Source organism: Lissotriton vulgaris, chromosome 2_1 (genome assembly GCF_964263255.1).
Source record: "Lissotriton vulgaris chromosome 2_1, aLisVul1.2, whole genome shotgun sequence".
Lineage (NCBI taxonomy): Eukaryota > Metazoa > Chordata > Amphibia > Caudata > Salamandridae > Lissotriton > Lissotriton vulgaris.
Window position 1 is genome coordinate 435,572,936 of NC_141687.1, and position 13,364 is coordinate 435,586,299.

Consider the following 13,364-nt stretch of genomic DNA (forward strand, 5'->3'; position numbering starts at 1 on the left):
TCTCCTTCCTTTTTTGGGCTGGGTGCTGGTGCCTGCGCTCTGTTGGCCTTTTTCTCTTTGGCTTTCTTCCGGGTTGTCTCGTCTTCCTGGTGGGTCTGCCTGGCCCTGTGTGCCTTCCTGCTGGTTTTGGCCTGGGTGGTCTTCTCCGGTGGGTTGTTTTGGCTGGTCTTGCTGTTCTGGTCCGGGTCCCGGTTTCCGGTTGCTCGGGTTGGCGGCCTCATTTCTTTGGAGCCCTGGGTTTTCTTCCTCTCCGGCCCTTGTCCCTGCTGTCCTGTTCGGGGTTGCGGGACGGATGTTTCCTGCGGTCTTCCTTTCCTCCTTCTCGGTGCTCCCTTGGGTGGCTGCTTTTATTGTGGTTTCCTGGGTGTGCTTGTGCGTGCGGAAGGCCGGGTTTCTGCTTTGGTATTCTCCACTTGTTTAGTATGAAGGTGTCGAGGACGGAGGGACCTGGGGGTAATGTCCTATCACATATGGTAATCTTCATTACTCCGGGTCCCCTAGTCCTCGACACCTTCATACGCCCCTCCCTCCCTCCCGGGCGGCCGGCCTTCCTGTCTGGGCTTGTTAGTACAGGAAGTCTGCTGGGTAAGTACTGCTTATGTACTCCCGGGGGGAGGGGCAGTATTAGTGTCCCAGCATGCCTCTTGTTGTTTTTTTCTGTCGGGAGATGGTCATCTCCACTTGTTTAGTATGAAGGTGTCGAGGACTACGGGACCCGGAGTAATGAAGATTACCATATGTAATAGGACATCACTGTAATCAGGTCAGTATGCGCCAATATCACATCAAGGGTGTGCCCCCCCCTGATGAGTTGGACCTGTTAACCAGTATTTGTAATCCTAAGCTTTCCCATGTATTTATTTAAGCTTTAATATATTATGGTTGAAATAACTATTTTTATTTTATCGTGATGCACGATTTGCAAAATTAGTACGCAGCATTTGCAAAGTTTTGCTGAGTGTCATTACAAAATAAAGGAATATAAAGGAGAGGTTCTGAAATTACAGATGAGCTGTCAGGATTTCTTTGGCTATCAATGAAAGAATAAGGCCACAGATGCTCAGACAAAGGACAGGTAGAAGATGAAAACATTCAGAGCAATTGAAACAGCCTAACATCAACGTCAGTGGGAACTGTCATGAACGCAGACTGGGTGGACTAGTTAAGGTCAACAGCCCCTTTTATGTTATGTTACGGAGGTCTGATAACTCTGACAAAGGTCCCCTGTGTTGTGAAGAAAATAAACAATGTCATTGATTTATTCACCAATCACAATGCTGCTGAAATTCACTCTTAGAAAGGCAACCACAAAGGAGAAGTTGTAATCATCTAAATAGGGGATATTTGAGAAAACTTCCACTGATATTCATGACCGTGTACATCCACTGGCCCGGGTGGCAACTGACACTAATTTAATTCCATAAGTTAGACTTGAAGAAAAAATGCAAGTATGTTGTAGAATGAGATATTGTATTGATTCATTCTGCAATGGAAAGGAATTAGTATGTCAACGGGTTTTAAGTTATTATAAAAAATCATTTTAATTGGTACTGACAATGTACCTGTAAGTCTCTAGTATATGGTAGGGCGTGTAGGTCTAGAGGCCCAGTAGATTTAATGTACTAAGTGCGCACTATTATGAGGCCTGCAGTCATTTTAAAAGCCAGCCCTGCCTGGCAAGCGGCTTTCAAACTTAAAGTTATGCAACATCGTCTTTGGAATTAAAGGTACTTCCAATGTCTCAAACTGCCTTGATTTTACAAATTAGTCACCCGTAAGGTCACCCCTAGGTGCCTCAGGGGTAGGTTGCCTTGTAACTATAAGTATGTACATTATAAAAGAAGTTTTAAACTGCCAATTTCGTTGTTCCCCATTGTAGCTCAATGGCTGCAAAGGCTAGCATGGGAGTACTTTATTAAAGAATACCTATGAAAGAAAGGAGCTAAAAATATACTTCAAAGAATAAATATGCTAGTTAGAATAAATGCAACAACTTGCCACAGTAAGATTTAGTAGAAAGAAGTTATGGAACTTCTTTTTCTGCAAGCCAAAGTCCAGTCTACCAGCAGACCTGCTCTGATTGGTCGGGATCTGCCATGCTGTGGTATGAAGGTGCCTAACTCGAGACAAAGGATTTCAAATGGGAGGATAACTGCAAGCTGTACAGCAAAAGGCATGACGGGGGTGGAGTAGCCAAACTGGTCTTCAAGGAGGGATTACAGCTTAGGGCAGCACAAGCTCATCCCATACATCTTGCACCACCAGCCAGGCAGGAGCCCCTATAAAACAATTAACTGAGGGGCTGGAAAGGGAGTGATAGGGAAACTTAGCCACGCCAATGGGATGGCTTAGCCAAATCTTGACCTCCAGGAGAAAGCTTTTCCACTTTGGATCTTGGAAGAATAGTGCTTTCTGGTACAAGAATAAGCCACACTTTGGAGGGAGTTGTCTTACCAGAGGGTGGCACTCTGAAGCCCATTTGTCAGGGTTGCGCCTCTGCTTTTTGCCCAGGAACACTGGATTAAAATGGAAGAGGAGCCTAGCAACTAAAATCCCTGCCTTGAAATTACAAGAAGCAGGACATGCTGATGGACCCTTAGACTGCACTTACAAGGACTGTATCTGTGGCACACTTTGGTCTTTGGGTTTTGCCCATCTTAAAGGATAAGGAGCGACTCCATGATCATCAACATGTATAAAATTGCAGGAAGGGATACCTGCAACATCAGCAATAAAGACAAGTCCAGCTGACAAGCATCACCTGGATTTCATTTTTATTGACCAGGTGCATTGTAGGAGGTGTGGTCCCAGGACCCATGAGGCAAACTAGATCATTTGGAACCATTGGCTGGTGCTTTGGACCACTTTCTTTCATTAAGAACCATTTCTGGAAGTAAGTGTAAAAAACTCTTGAATTTGTCCCAGTCCAGCATGACCTTGTTTAAGCCTTTGAGCTCCATTTGCTTCTAAGTGCTAGTTTTACTTTTAATCTTTAAAAATGTATATCTCTGGTTCCCTACATTGGAATTTTGTCTGTTTTCGTGTAATTGTACTCTTAACAACATAACCTGTTTTTATAAATTGGTGTTGAGTATAGGAATTATTTATTCAGACCTTGCTTGGACCTTATATTGTGATTGTGGCCTTATTTCTAGTGGGAGGTACCTACCTACCTACTAATAAACCACCTTACGACACCATAAATGGATGGTTTTCCACTTACCCAAGAAGCTCATCCCATGCAACAGAAAATGGGTAAGGTGGAAGTTTATTTATAGAAAGAACTATTTTTATAAGTCTTAACATATCTGTTGACACTGTCATAGTGGGATCCTTCTTTGTAAAATCAGTTAAGGCAAAGAGCACAAACATTTTACTCTCACTTCAGTGAGAGATAAGGGTGGTTCCTCTTTTAGGACTTTGGGGTGTTGTCCCCCACATTTGTGCCCCCAAGCTCTATTTGTAGCCCCTCCCACAGCCCCTTTCATTTGTTGCCAGCAGTGTAGCTCTATAGCTGTTTAGATGTAAAAGTGTGGGGCAGAATAATACCTAATAGCCTTTCTGAGTGCGCTGGAATATCACCAGAATCGTTCACTCGCCTCCAAGAAGTGAAAAGCTAATTTAGAATGAGGGATGTATCATAAATTATACTAAAAGTTTGCTAAATTGTGCTACAGAAAATTAAATTGTTTTCTTATTTGTGCAGTTTACAAGCAAACTTTATTGGAATCATAATATTTTCTTCACCCCTTGAAATACATTTTATGTATGTTTCCTCCAAGTCCTCCACCATTTCTCAGCAGTGCAACAGGGTATCTCTGTGTTTTTTTCATTTAACTGTGACAGGAACACACCCGCACTTGCAGGATCGGTGTAGAGTTTATTATTGTGATACGAGGCTGTGCAAGACAGGGCTGACCAACGTTTGCGTTCTATAGAACTGAAGAGGATTGGTTAGATGGCTAGAGATGGCTACTGAGGTTGCAGGAGATCTGAAGCAACTAGTGTGACAGGATGAGTCTGGCTTAGTGTACAACATCATAAAGTTAGGAACTTTATATTATTAGGAAACACGTGTAAGAGTAATTTGGCAAGTAACATTGGTCAAATCATACTAGGATGGACTAGTGTGATACGATGAGTCTAGCTTAGTGTCTAACATCATAAAGTTAGGAACTACCCACGCTTTCCACTAACAGTAAAGGTGTCAGGTAAATTTGCAACAGCCGTCCCTCAACACTCAAAGCAACCACTAGTCACAAAACAGAAAACAGGAAAACAATGTCTGAAATACTTTATTCAGTGCTGAGGAAACATGTCGCAGATTCATGGAGGGATGCATTTTAATAAAGCTCTTGGACACGTCTAAAGGAGCCAACCCTGGCAGTAGCTGCACCCCACTCGGTGAACCTCCTGTATTCAGCCGGTTTCAGGTAGTACTGGCGTCCTTTGTAGTTTGGTTCTTCAAAGAATATCCAGTGACCCTCAAGCACATTGCAGGAGTGGATGTCGTTGTAGTTGAACTCTTCAAAGACATTTGGGCAATCCTCCGTGAACTCCATCATCTGACCTCGAAAATCTTCTCTTTCATAGACTCGAATTCGGAATAAACCCCGGTACTGGCAAAAAGGGAAGACAAAAAAGGAATGTAAATGTGTGTTTTCTTATATAGAATGTAATTTTAGGTCACAAAAACTGTTATAATTCATTATTTACCTAAGAATAAAATCATGTGGATCACTGTATAAAAGCTGACAGTGAATGCACGTTAACGTTAGTGCGTCTGTAAAATGATGAAGTGTTCTGTTCTAACATTCCCTCTTGTCATTATCAACCATTTCCCCAATAGGCCCTTCATCGATCAAAGTTACCATTAGTCCTGGGTGAAATTGCAATTACGAGGCTATAAGTGGAAACATTGTGAGAATTTGGCATTAACCTTGCCCATCAAAATTTCTAAAATCACCCCATTACACTTTGTTGAGTTTTTATGTCCTATTCGTGGCGGAAATATGGTACTGGAGAGCAGGAACAGCATGATCAATCAGAAAGCGAGCGCCAATTGTTCGAGACACTTGTGTTTTTGGTGCTATTTTTTTAAGCACAAAATGTGCATTTGCGTCCAAAATTAGACACAAAAACACATTTCACACTAACATATAGCTCTAAATGGCAGATTTGTATTTCACATAATTATGTACAAGTTTTCCACATTTCCTTGTAATTTCACGTAACTACCCAAAAGCAAATTATGCGAATTTCGCAACCAGAAATGACAGTCCAGATTTGACAGTGCACACCTATGTTGAACATATGAACCTGTTTTCTGCAGAATTTAAGCTCATGGCTCCTATATGCTCTTGCTGTGCAGTTTTGGCAATGAATTAGCAAAATTAAGACGTGTGCCCAGGCTATTAATGAGAATACTAGAGATTGCCTACATCGATTTTAGATTTGCACTGCCTACTGCATGGTCTACAGGTAATTGAGAAGAAGGTGCATGTGGAACATCCCCTAGCTTCAATCACACCAATTCTGAGATAAACTCCAAAATAGAGATTAATTAGATGCGGATAAAATAGAAACTGCTAAAAACTCGAATAAATCTCTATACGAGACCACTAAACAATTAGCTGGTCTCTCTGTTGATCTAACACCTCCCCCGGCCCAAGCTCTTTGCGATGCTCTGTCCAAATTTTTCTTTAGCAAAGTAGATGATATCTATCGGGTTTTTGCTAACAACGCCACTCCTTCCCAAAGGCCTTCAACTTACTATCAGGGTCCCATCTTTCTGCAGTTTAGAGAGATCACTTGTTCACAGGTACAGAACATCGTATCGTCCATGAAATCGGGCTCGGCCCTAGACCCATGTCCCCTGAAGGTCCTACGTCCGATTATGGAGGCAGTTCTTCCGGCCATGACTGCTATTTGTAACTCCATGTTCTGTACAGGCATTTACCCAGAGACATTAAAAAAAACCCTTATAAAACCGCTCCTCAAAAAACCCACCCTCGACAAGGAAGAACTTAAAAGTTACCGCCCTATTGCCAGTCTCCCACTACTAGTGAAACTAGTAGAAAAAATCATGAACTCCCAACTCTCTTCCTTTATCGAGGAAAACAAACTCCTGGATGAATCTCAGTTTGGCTTCCGCCAATTCCATGGAACTGAGACCGCCTTGGTCAAAGCGGCGGATGACATCAGATCCATCCGGGATGCGGGAGGAACAGCTGTTCTGATCCTGTTGGATCTATCGGCGGCCTGCGACACGGTCGACCATGCCACCTTGGTCGACCGTGTCGAGAGCATAGGCATCCGAGGCAATGCTAAGAATCTCCTTGCCTCCTTCCTGGCAAACAGGACCCAGGTCGTCACTGTCGGACCTTTTGAATCCTCCCCCCTGTCACTGCCATGTGGAGTTCCTCAAGGCTCATCCCTAAGTCCGACACTATTCAACATTTATATGTCGGACCTTGCCAAAGTCATCAGGGCACACGGGATGAGCCTCACTTCCTACGCAGATGACACTCAACTGGTCCTCGCCGTCAAGAATGACGGGTTTAAAATAGCCAACAATTTCAATCAGGGCATGTTGGCAATTGGGAGCTGGATGGCTCATAATTGCCTGAAATTAAACTCCGATAAATCGGAAGTTGTAATTTTTGGCAACCTATCCCCGGAGTGGTCCCCCCTTTGGTGGCCTTCATCCATGGGCCAGCCCCCAGACCCGGTCAACAAGGTGAGGAACTTGGGAGTCATGTTCGACAATCGTCTGAACTTTTTACCACACGCAAACCAGATTTCCTCCTCAGCCTTCCACAAACTAAGGCTTATCAAGAAAATTCTGCCTTTCTTACCCGAGAATGCCGGCAAAACATTGGCGAGCTCCCTGGTCTTGTCTACCCTAGACTATTGTAACGCCTTGTTTCTTGGTGCCCAGGAGAGAGTGCTACTGAAAATGCAGGCTATTCAGAATGCAGCCGCCAGGCTCCTAGGGCGCATTCCCAAATACCAACCGGTGTCACCCACTATAAGACAGCTTCACTGGCTTCCGGTGAGAATGAGGATCAAGTTCAAGAGTCTGTGCTTGGTATACAAGGCTCTACATAATGCTGGACCCGCGTTCTTCACCCAAAATCTCATCCCCTACCGCCCATCCGGAACACTGCGCTCATCCAGCTCATACGAACTGGTGGTCCCCCGAACCAAATCTGTCACATGGGGTGACAGAAGATTTCTTGTAGCCGCACCGAAATTGTGGAACACATTGCCACACTCAATCAAAACCAGCACCTCCCTTTGGTCTTTCCGCAAGCAACTTAAGACCTGACTTTTTAATCAATGAACCTCAGCCCCCCTTGTTGGTTAAACACTGCAGTAACTTCAGCGCCGAGATGCCCAAGGGCCTTCGTTCGCGCTTTACAAATGTTGTTATAAATAAATAAATAAATAAATATCATTAATGATCAACAGCATTGTCCTTCTTAAGCCAGCGCATTAGTACCCCTACTCCCAACATCCTCCCTGGTACTCAAAGAAGTTAGGTGCTGCAAAGTGCATTTGAAAGAATCTGGAATGAATATGGTGAAAGGACAGATTAAGACACAAGAGACATAGAATGCTAGAAATATTGAGGAGGTAGCTCGCAGGGAAATGGAAGATAAGGAACATTACCAGAAAAATTGCATCTCCTTGAGTCAGTTGTGCAGCCGAGTCACTATAAGACAAGCACTCTTTCAGGTCAATAAGGAAAAACAAGGTATTTAGAGCCACCTGAACAGAACTACCTTGTCTGTCAACATAAGTGGTTGTGGCTACTCACATCTCATTATAGTTTGCACCTGAATTGTTTTGTTCCTTCAATTTGGTGTATTTTTTCCCTGTTTGGCTCCCTGGATTTCCTAGTTCTTTAATGTCCTGTTACCTGCCTTTTTTAATCTATTGCACATTTCCTCCCTTTTCCCACGTTGCCTCCTTCCAGGTCCTGCAGTGGCTTTCCAGCTTTAGTTTGGTTCCGGAGTAGCACTTGCATTACTATTGCGGAAAACAAGCAGCATTCCATCTATTCAAACATAGCGAGTCCTGATTTATTTGGCCTCAAGTTTCGTTTGTATTGTGGAATAATTTTATTAATTTATGTTCTCTCGTGTCTAGGTGGAGATCAGACCAACTATAGCTTGAGACTTTAGACGCTGTGCCTTGTTGATCCAGTTCAGAGTTTCTGAATACCAGCCTGCATGAATGCGTCTCTCTTTCACCTCCATTTCTCCTCAGTGTGTATCTTCTCAACCATCCTTGACCTAATCCAATGTGGTGAGTAGACCTATAGGGGTAGAGGGAAGGATTGACCTAAACACCCACATGTTCTCATCACTCTGGTTGTGACAGTTTGTCTGATGTTTCTAAGCAGACTTATGAAGTGGCTGTTAACCCCTTCGATGCTTGTGACGGAACGGTTCCGTCACAAGCGACAGTTGGGATGTGCTTATGACCGAACCGTTCCGTCATGGCCACGCCCGTTATTTAGAACCTTCAGCACAGCGAGAAAATTTGTGCCGCGCTGAAGGTGTTAACAACTGCACATGGAAAATATAACATAAAAAGCCTCCACATACTTCTATTCCTCCAGAATACAGACATCTGGTAATTGTTCAAGCATACTGAAGAACTATGCAGTTCTTTATGCTGGTATGTTGAGGATGATACTCAAAATATCTGGCAATGGTTAAGACACTCGTCCTTTCCGTGACCCAATTCATCAAGTTTAGATCTTCAATTGGTCTCCAAAGCCCTTTTGTCTGTGCCTCTGTTCCTCAGCATTACAAAGATACTTTACACTTACCTTTTCTGAAGAAGCCTATGACTGATCCTCAGATCTAAAGTAATTATGATCTTCAGATCTACAATATTTAGAGATCCATTTGTTGCCATATGCATCAAAAGAGGACATCCATAAACTGCTTTCATTCACCTCAATCTCTCTCAAACCTTCTCTGCTTGCCATATATGATGATTTCTGATTCTTTTCAATAGGTGTAGGAGATCCACTTTTATTCTTTTAGAATTGTGTGCAGAATTTGAAGCCATTGTGCATTCTTGATAAATCTTCTTTTCTACATAAGTATCTGGACAGAGCTTTAGACTGGGCCTCGTCTTTCCTTTGCGAACATACTCAAGCTGCTCATATACCTCCTTTTTGCTCAGCCCTACAGCCGTTTCATGTGGGTTTTCCTGAGGGCTCCTCGTTAGGTCCTACACTTTTTAATCTGTATCTAACCAACTTGGCTTCAATGAATAGGTCTTCCATCTTTTGTCTGCTGCCATAGAGCAATGACACTTAAATTATTGCCTCCTTCAATGACGTTGACCTTTGATGTCTCCTGCATTAGCTCCACGTCTGTCTTTCTGCTAAGACCACCTGGATGCAGGCAAGCTCACTTAATGTCAATGAAACAAATTTTAAGCCCTGATATTTGGAGGACCACATACACTATGGTCCCCAAACTGGTGGTCTTCTAAACTTGGACTCACTTATACTCCTGTTACACCTGCCATGAGCTTGATTATTATCCTTTATATCAATGTGTACTTAGCTGAATAAATCAACAAAGTGACAAGCAAAGATCACCAGTGACTGAAATTAATTTAAGAACTCTTTTTTGTAGTAGATGCCCTACGTGCGAACAGTGAGATCAGAAATATTCACTGTGCCATAGGACTCAAGCTGTACCTCACTGACAATGCCTAAATAGGCCATGACGGTTCTGAAAATGATTGTGTTCCCATAACAAGGGCAAATGTCAGTTTACAGATTGGGCTGTTTTGTAGTAGAACCAAGACTGGTTTGCATATGGCTTGTCACTAATCAAAGTAACATGTTATGTTATGTTATGTTAAAAACACTTTTATAGAGCACAGCTGCCCCAGCAAAGGGGCATCCCGGCGCTTTGGACAGGCAAAAGACATAACACAGAAGACATCAAAGAGTCAGGTAGCAGACAAGTGAAATGCTAAAATGCAGAAGGAAACAAATGGGTTTTGATAGCCCTCCTGAAAACAAACAGGTCATCTAATGCACGAATTTGGAATGGAAGGGAATTCCATAGCTTAGCAGCCAAAACCCGAAAGGAGCGTTCTCCGGCACGGCAGAGCTTAAACCGCGGGACCAGAGCCAGGTTTTGACCCAAAGACCTCAAGGAACGAGACGGAACATAAAAAATAAGAAGGTTCTCAAGGATCTGAGGGGAGGACAATTTAAGGATCTTAAAAGCCAAACATAAGGTCTTAAAATCGATCCGTTGTGCCATGGGCAGCCAGTATAGTGTCCGGATAGTTTCTTTCACGGAACAAAACTTCGGCAGACCCACCAGAGCTCTAGCAGCAGCGTTTTGAACACGCTGCAACCGAGCGACTTCCGCCTGATTGGCCCCCATCAGGAGCGAGCTGGCGTAATCGAGCCGTGATAAGATAGTAGCCTGCATAATCAGCTGCCTGGTAGAGGCATCGAAAAATTCCAGGATGGGCCTAAGCCCTCGCAAATTTCCGAAACAAGTAGCTGCCACTTTTTTTGCGTGGCTGCAGAAACTGAGGGCAGAGTCTAGCCAGACACCCAAGTTTTTAACCTCCGAAACCGAGGTTGGATTAACACCTAACTCTGGAGGCCACCACTCATCGCCCCATAGGCTGCTCTATTTGCCCACGATCAGGACCACTGTCTTATTAGCATTGAGCTGAAGACAGTTAGCTGTCATCCAGCCCGCTACTGCTAAGAGACCGTCCCAGAACCTGGGGGCCTCAAGGTCAGACCTCCCACTCAGTGTCACCGCCAGCTGCGTATCGTCAGCATAAGAGACCATATTCAGGTCCCAATGCTTGGCGACCGCAGCCAGCGGATGCACATACAGATTAAACAATGTGGGACTCAGTGCCGACCCCTGAGGCACTCCCTGTTTGAGCGGATAGGATTTAGACTCGAAGGGCGGGATTGTAACCCTAAATGAGCAATCGGCTAAAAATGACCGAAACCAGTCCAGTGCTGTACCAGAGACACCGGCCTGTTCAAGACGTTGTAGCAGAATCTAGTGTGAAACCGTGTCAAACGCGGCACTGAGGTCAAGTAACACCAGTGCCGCAGTCTGAGCAGAATCAAGCTCAGACCGCAGATGTTCCGTCATTGAGAGTAAAGCTGTCTCGCTGCTGTGGCCAGCACGGAAGTCATTCTGGGAGGGATCCAGAATTTTAGCCCTCTGTAGATGTTCCGATAGCATACCATTAACATGGGCCTCTGCCACCTTCGCAACCCATGGGAGCAAGGAGATTGGTCGATAATTCTCCAATTTGAGGGGGTCTGACATGGGTTTCTTTAAGATTAGGGTAACAAAAGCCTGTTTCCATTTAGTTGGCACAGTGCCTGAGGAAAAGGACTGGTTAATGAGCTGGCGCACAGGAGGGAGACAAAGAATAGATGGTTCCCTAAACTGCGCCGGTCTAAGAGGGTCCGCAGGAGACCCAGATTTTACTGTAGTAGCCAGCCTATCAAATACCTCCTCCGACAGGCAAGGGAGAGTCGAAAGAACTGCACTCGTGGAGGGGTTGGTTTTCGAGACCTCACTCAAAGGAATAGAGCAAGGAAAGGAACGGTAGTTAACCTGAACCTTTTCAAGGAAAAAGACCGCTAGATCTTCACAATGAGACTTAGAACAGATTTCCGCTGTGGGAGCTCTTTTCACGGTCAGATCTTTAAGGACTTTGAAGATCAATTTCGACGCATTAGAGCTGTTCTTAAACTCCTTAGAATAGTAGGCCGCGCGGGCCCTACATATGGCTCTATGGTAGCTTTTGACTTTAGTAAGATATACAGTCTTTTTCCCAGCTTCGTAAGTTTTCCGCCAATCCCGTTCCGCTTGTTTACATGCTTTTATAAGCGGTAACAAGGCACTATCATACCATGGACTTGGCTCTGAGGAGGGACATTTGCTCCACATGGCGGGGATCAAAGCGTTTAAAGCCCGGCTGATCCAGGCACAGAAAAGATCATAGCCAGATTCCACCTCTTTGAAGGGACCGAGCGGATTTTCAACAAGGAGGCGGTGAAAATCTTCCAGCTTTAGCTTTTTCCAAGGACGTTTAAAAATAACTCTATCTAACGGTTTAAAAGGAAGGTCAGCAATCGGAAGATGCAATTTCACTAGAAAGTGGTCAGACCAGGCAACTGGACTTGGCTGCGGAACCTTGGCACCCAACAGATTCGAAAAGATGGGGTCCAATATATTCCCACCCACATGTGAAGGGTGAGTTACCAGCTGGCTTAACTGCAGTGCCTCTAAATCTGCAATAGTGCTGCTAATCGATGGAGTAAGATGTCGATCAAAATGGAGATTGAGATCTCCAAGGATACTGAAATTAGCAGAATCCATTGCCAGGGAGCTGGCCATTTCAAGAAGAGCTTTCCTGAAAGCAGTATCATTGCCTTGTGGATGATAAATCAAGAGTCCGGAGGAGGTAAAATGGTGACTGACCGTAACATTAAAATGTGCACTCTCGCAGCCAACCAGGTTCAACACCTTCCAGACACAAGGAGAGCAGGACTTGACTACCATGGCAATGCCCCCGCCCCTAGAATTACGATTGTGGGTATAGATGTAGTACCCCTGCAGAAGTGCCAGATTCACTACAGCTGTAGACTCCTCCTGTAGCCACGTTTTAGTCATAAGAAGAACGTCTGGGGCCTCCTCCATAATGAGATCGTGGATCGCAGAGTGATTTTTGACCATTGATCTCACATTAAGATGCAGAATAGTAAGTTCTCGGGAGGTCACAGGCCCTATATGTGGTACATCAGTAGTGGTGAGCTCAATAGGAGCTGAAATAGGGGTTGGGGTCTTAAGAGAAAAATTGCCGCAGGCGCAACTTAAAGGACCACACAGCGGGTCACAGACCCAGAAGGCACAATCTGGGGACAGCTGTCTAAAAGTCAATACCTCCTCCCTGGAATACAAACCTCCTATAATCTGAGGGGCAGGGTCCCAAGGCGCCTTGCTCTTCCTTAGCGCTGATCGGCGCAGACGGGCATGACTCTGGCTTGACTCCGGCTTGACTCCGGCGCGAAAAAGGCGCTCCCGCTGCGCGTCACCGCTGCGCGTCGCCATGACAGCTTTAGGTTGGGGACTCGCCTGCACGCCTGAGCACTAGAGCGCTCACCAAAATGGCGCCACAACACGTCCCAACCACCACCAAGATGGCCGCCAAGCGTGTATCCCTGCCGAAGTCCCGCAAAAACAGCAGTGAGAGTGACGATTATAGTGCAGGTATGCGCTGAGCTAACAATTAAAAGCAGGGTTTAATAAAGTAATTTTAAAAGATAT

General features: G+C 44.7%; 1 protein-coding gene across 1 annotated transcript in view; it reads right to left on the minus strand.

The window, feature by feature from the left end:
* Positions 1-4,279: 4,279 nt before the first annotated feature.
* Positions 4,280-13,364, minus strand: part of LOC147730560 (gamma-crystallin 1-like) — a 48,013-nt gene continuing 38,928 nt past the window's right edge. The window contains exon 3 of the mRNA XM_086958599.1: positions 4,280-4,619. Coding sequence (XP_086814725.1) covers positions 4,344-4,619 — 276 coding nt within the window. The 3' untranslated portion in view covers positions 4,280-4,343. The remainder of the gene's footprint in view (positions 4,620-13,364) is intronic.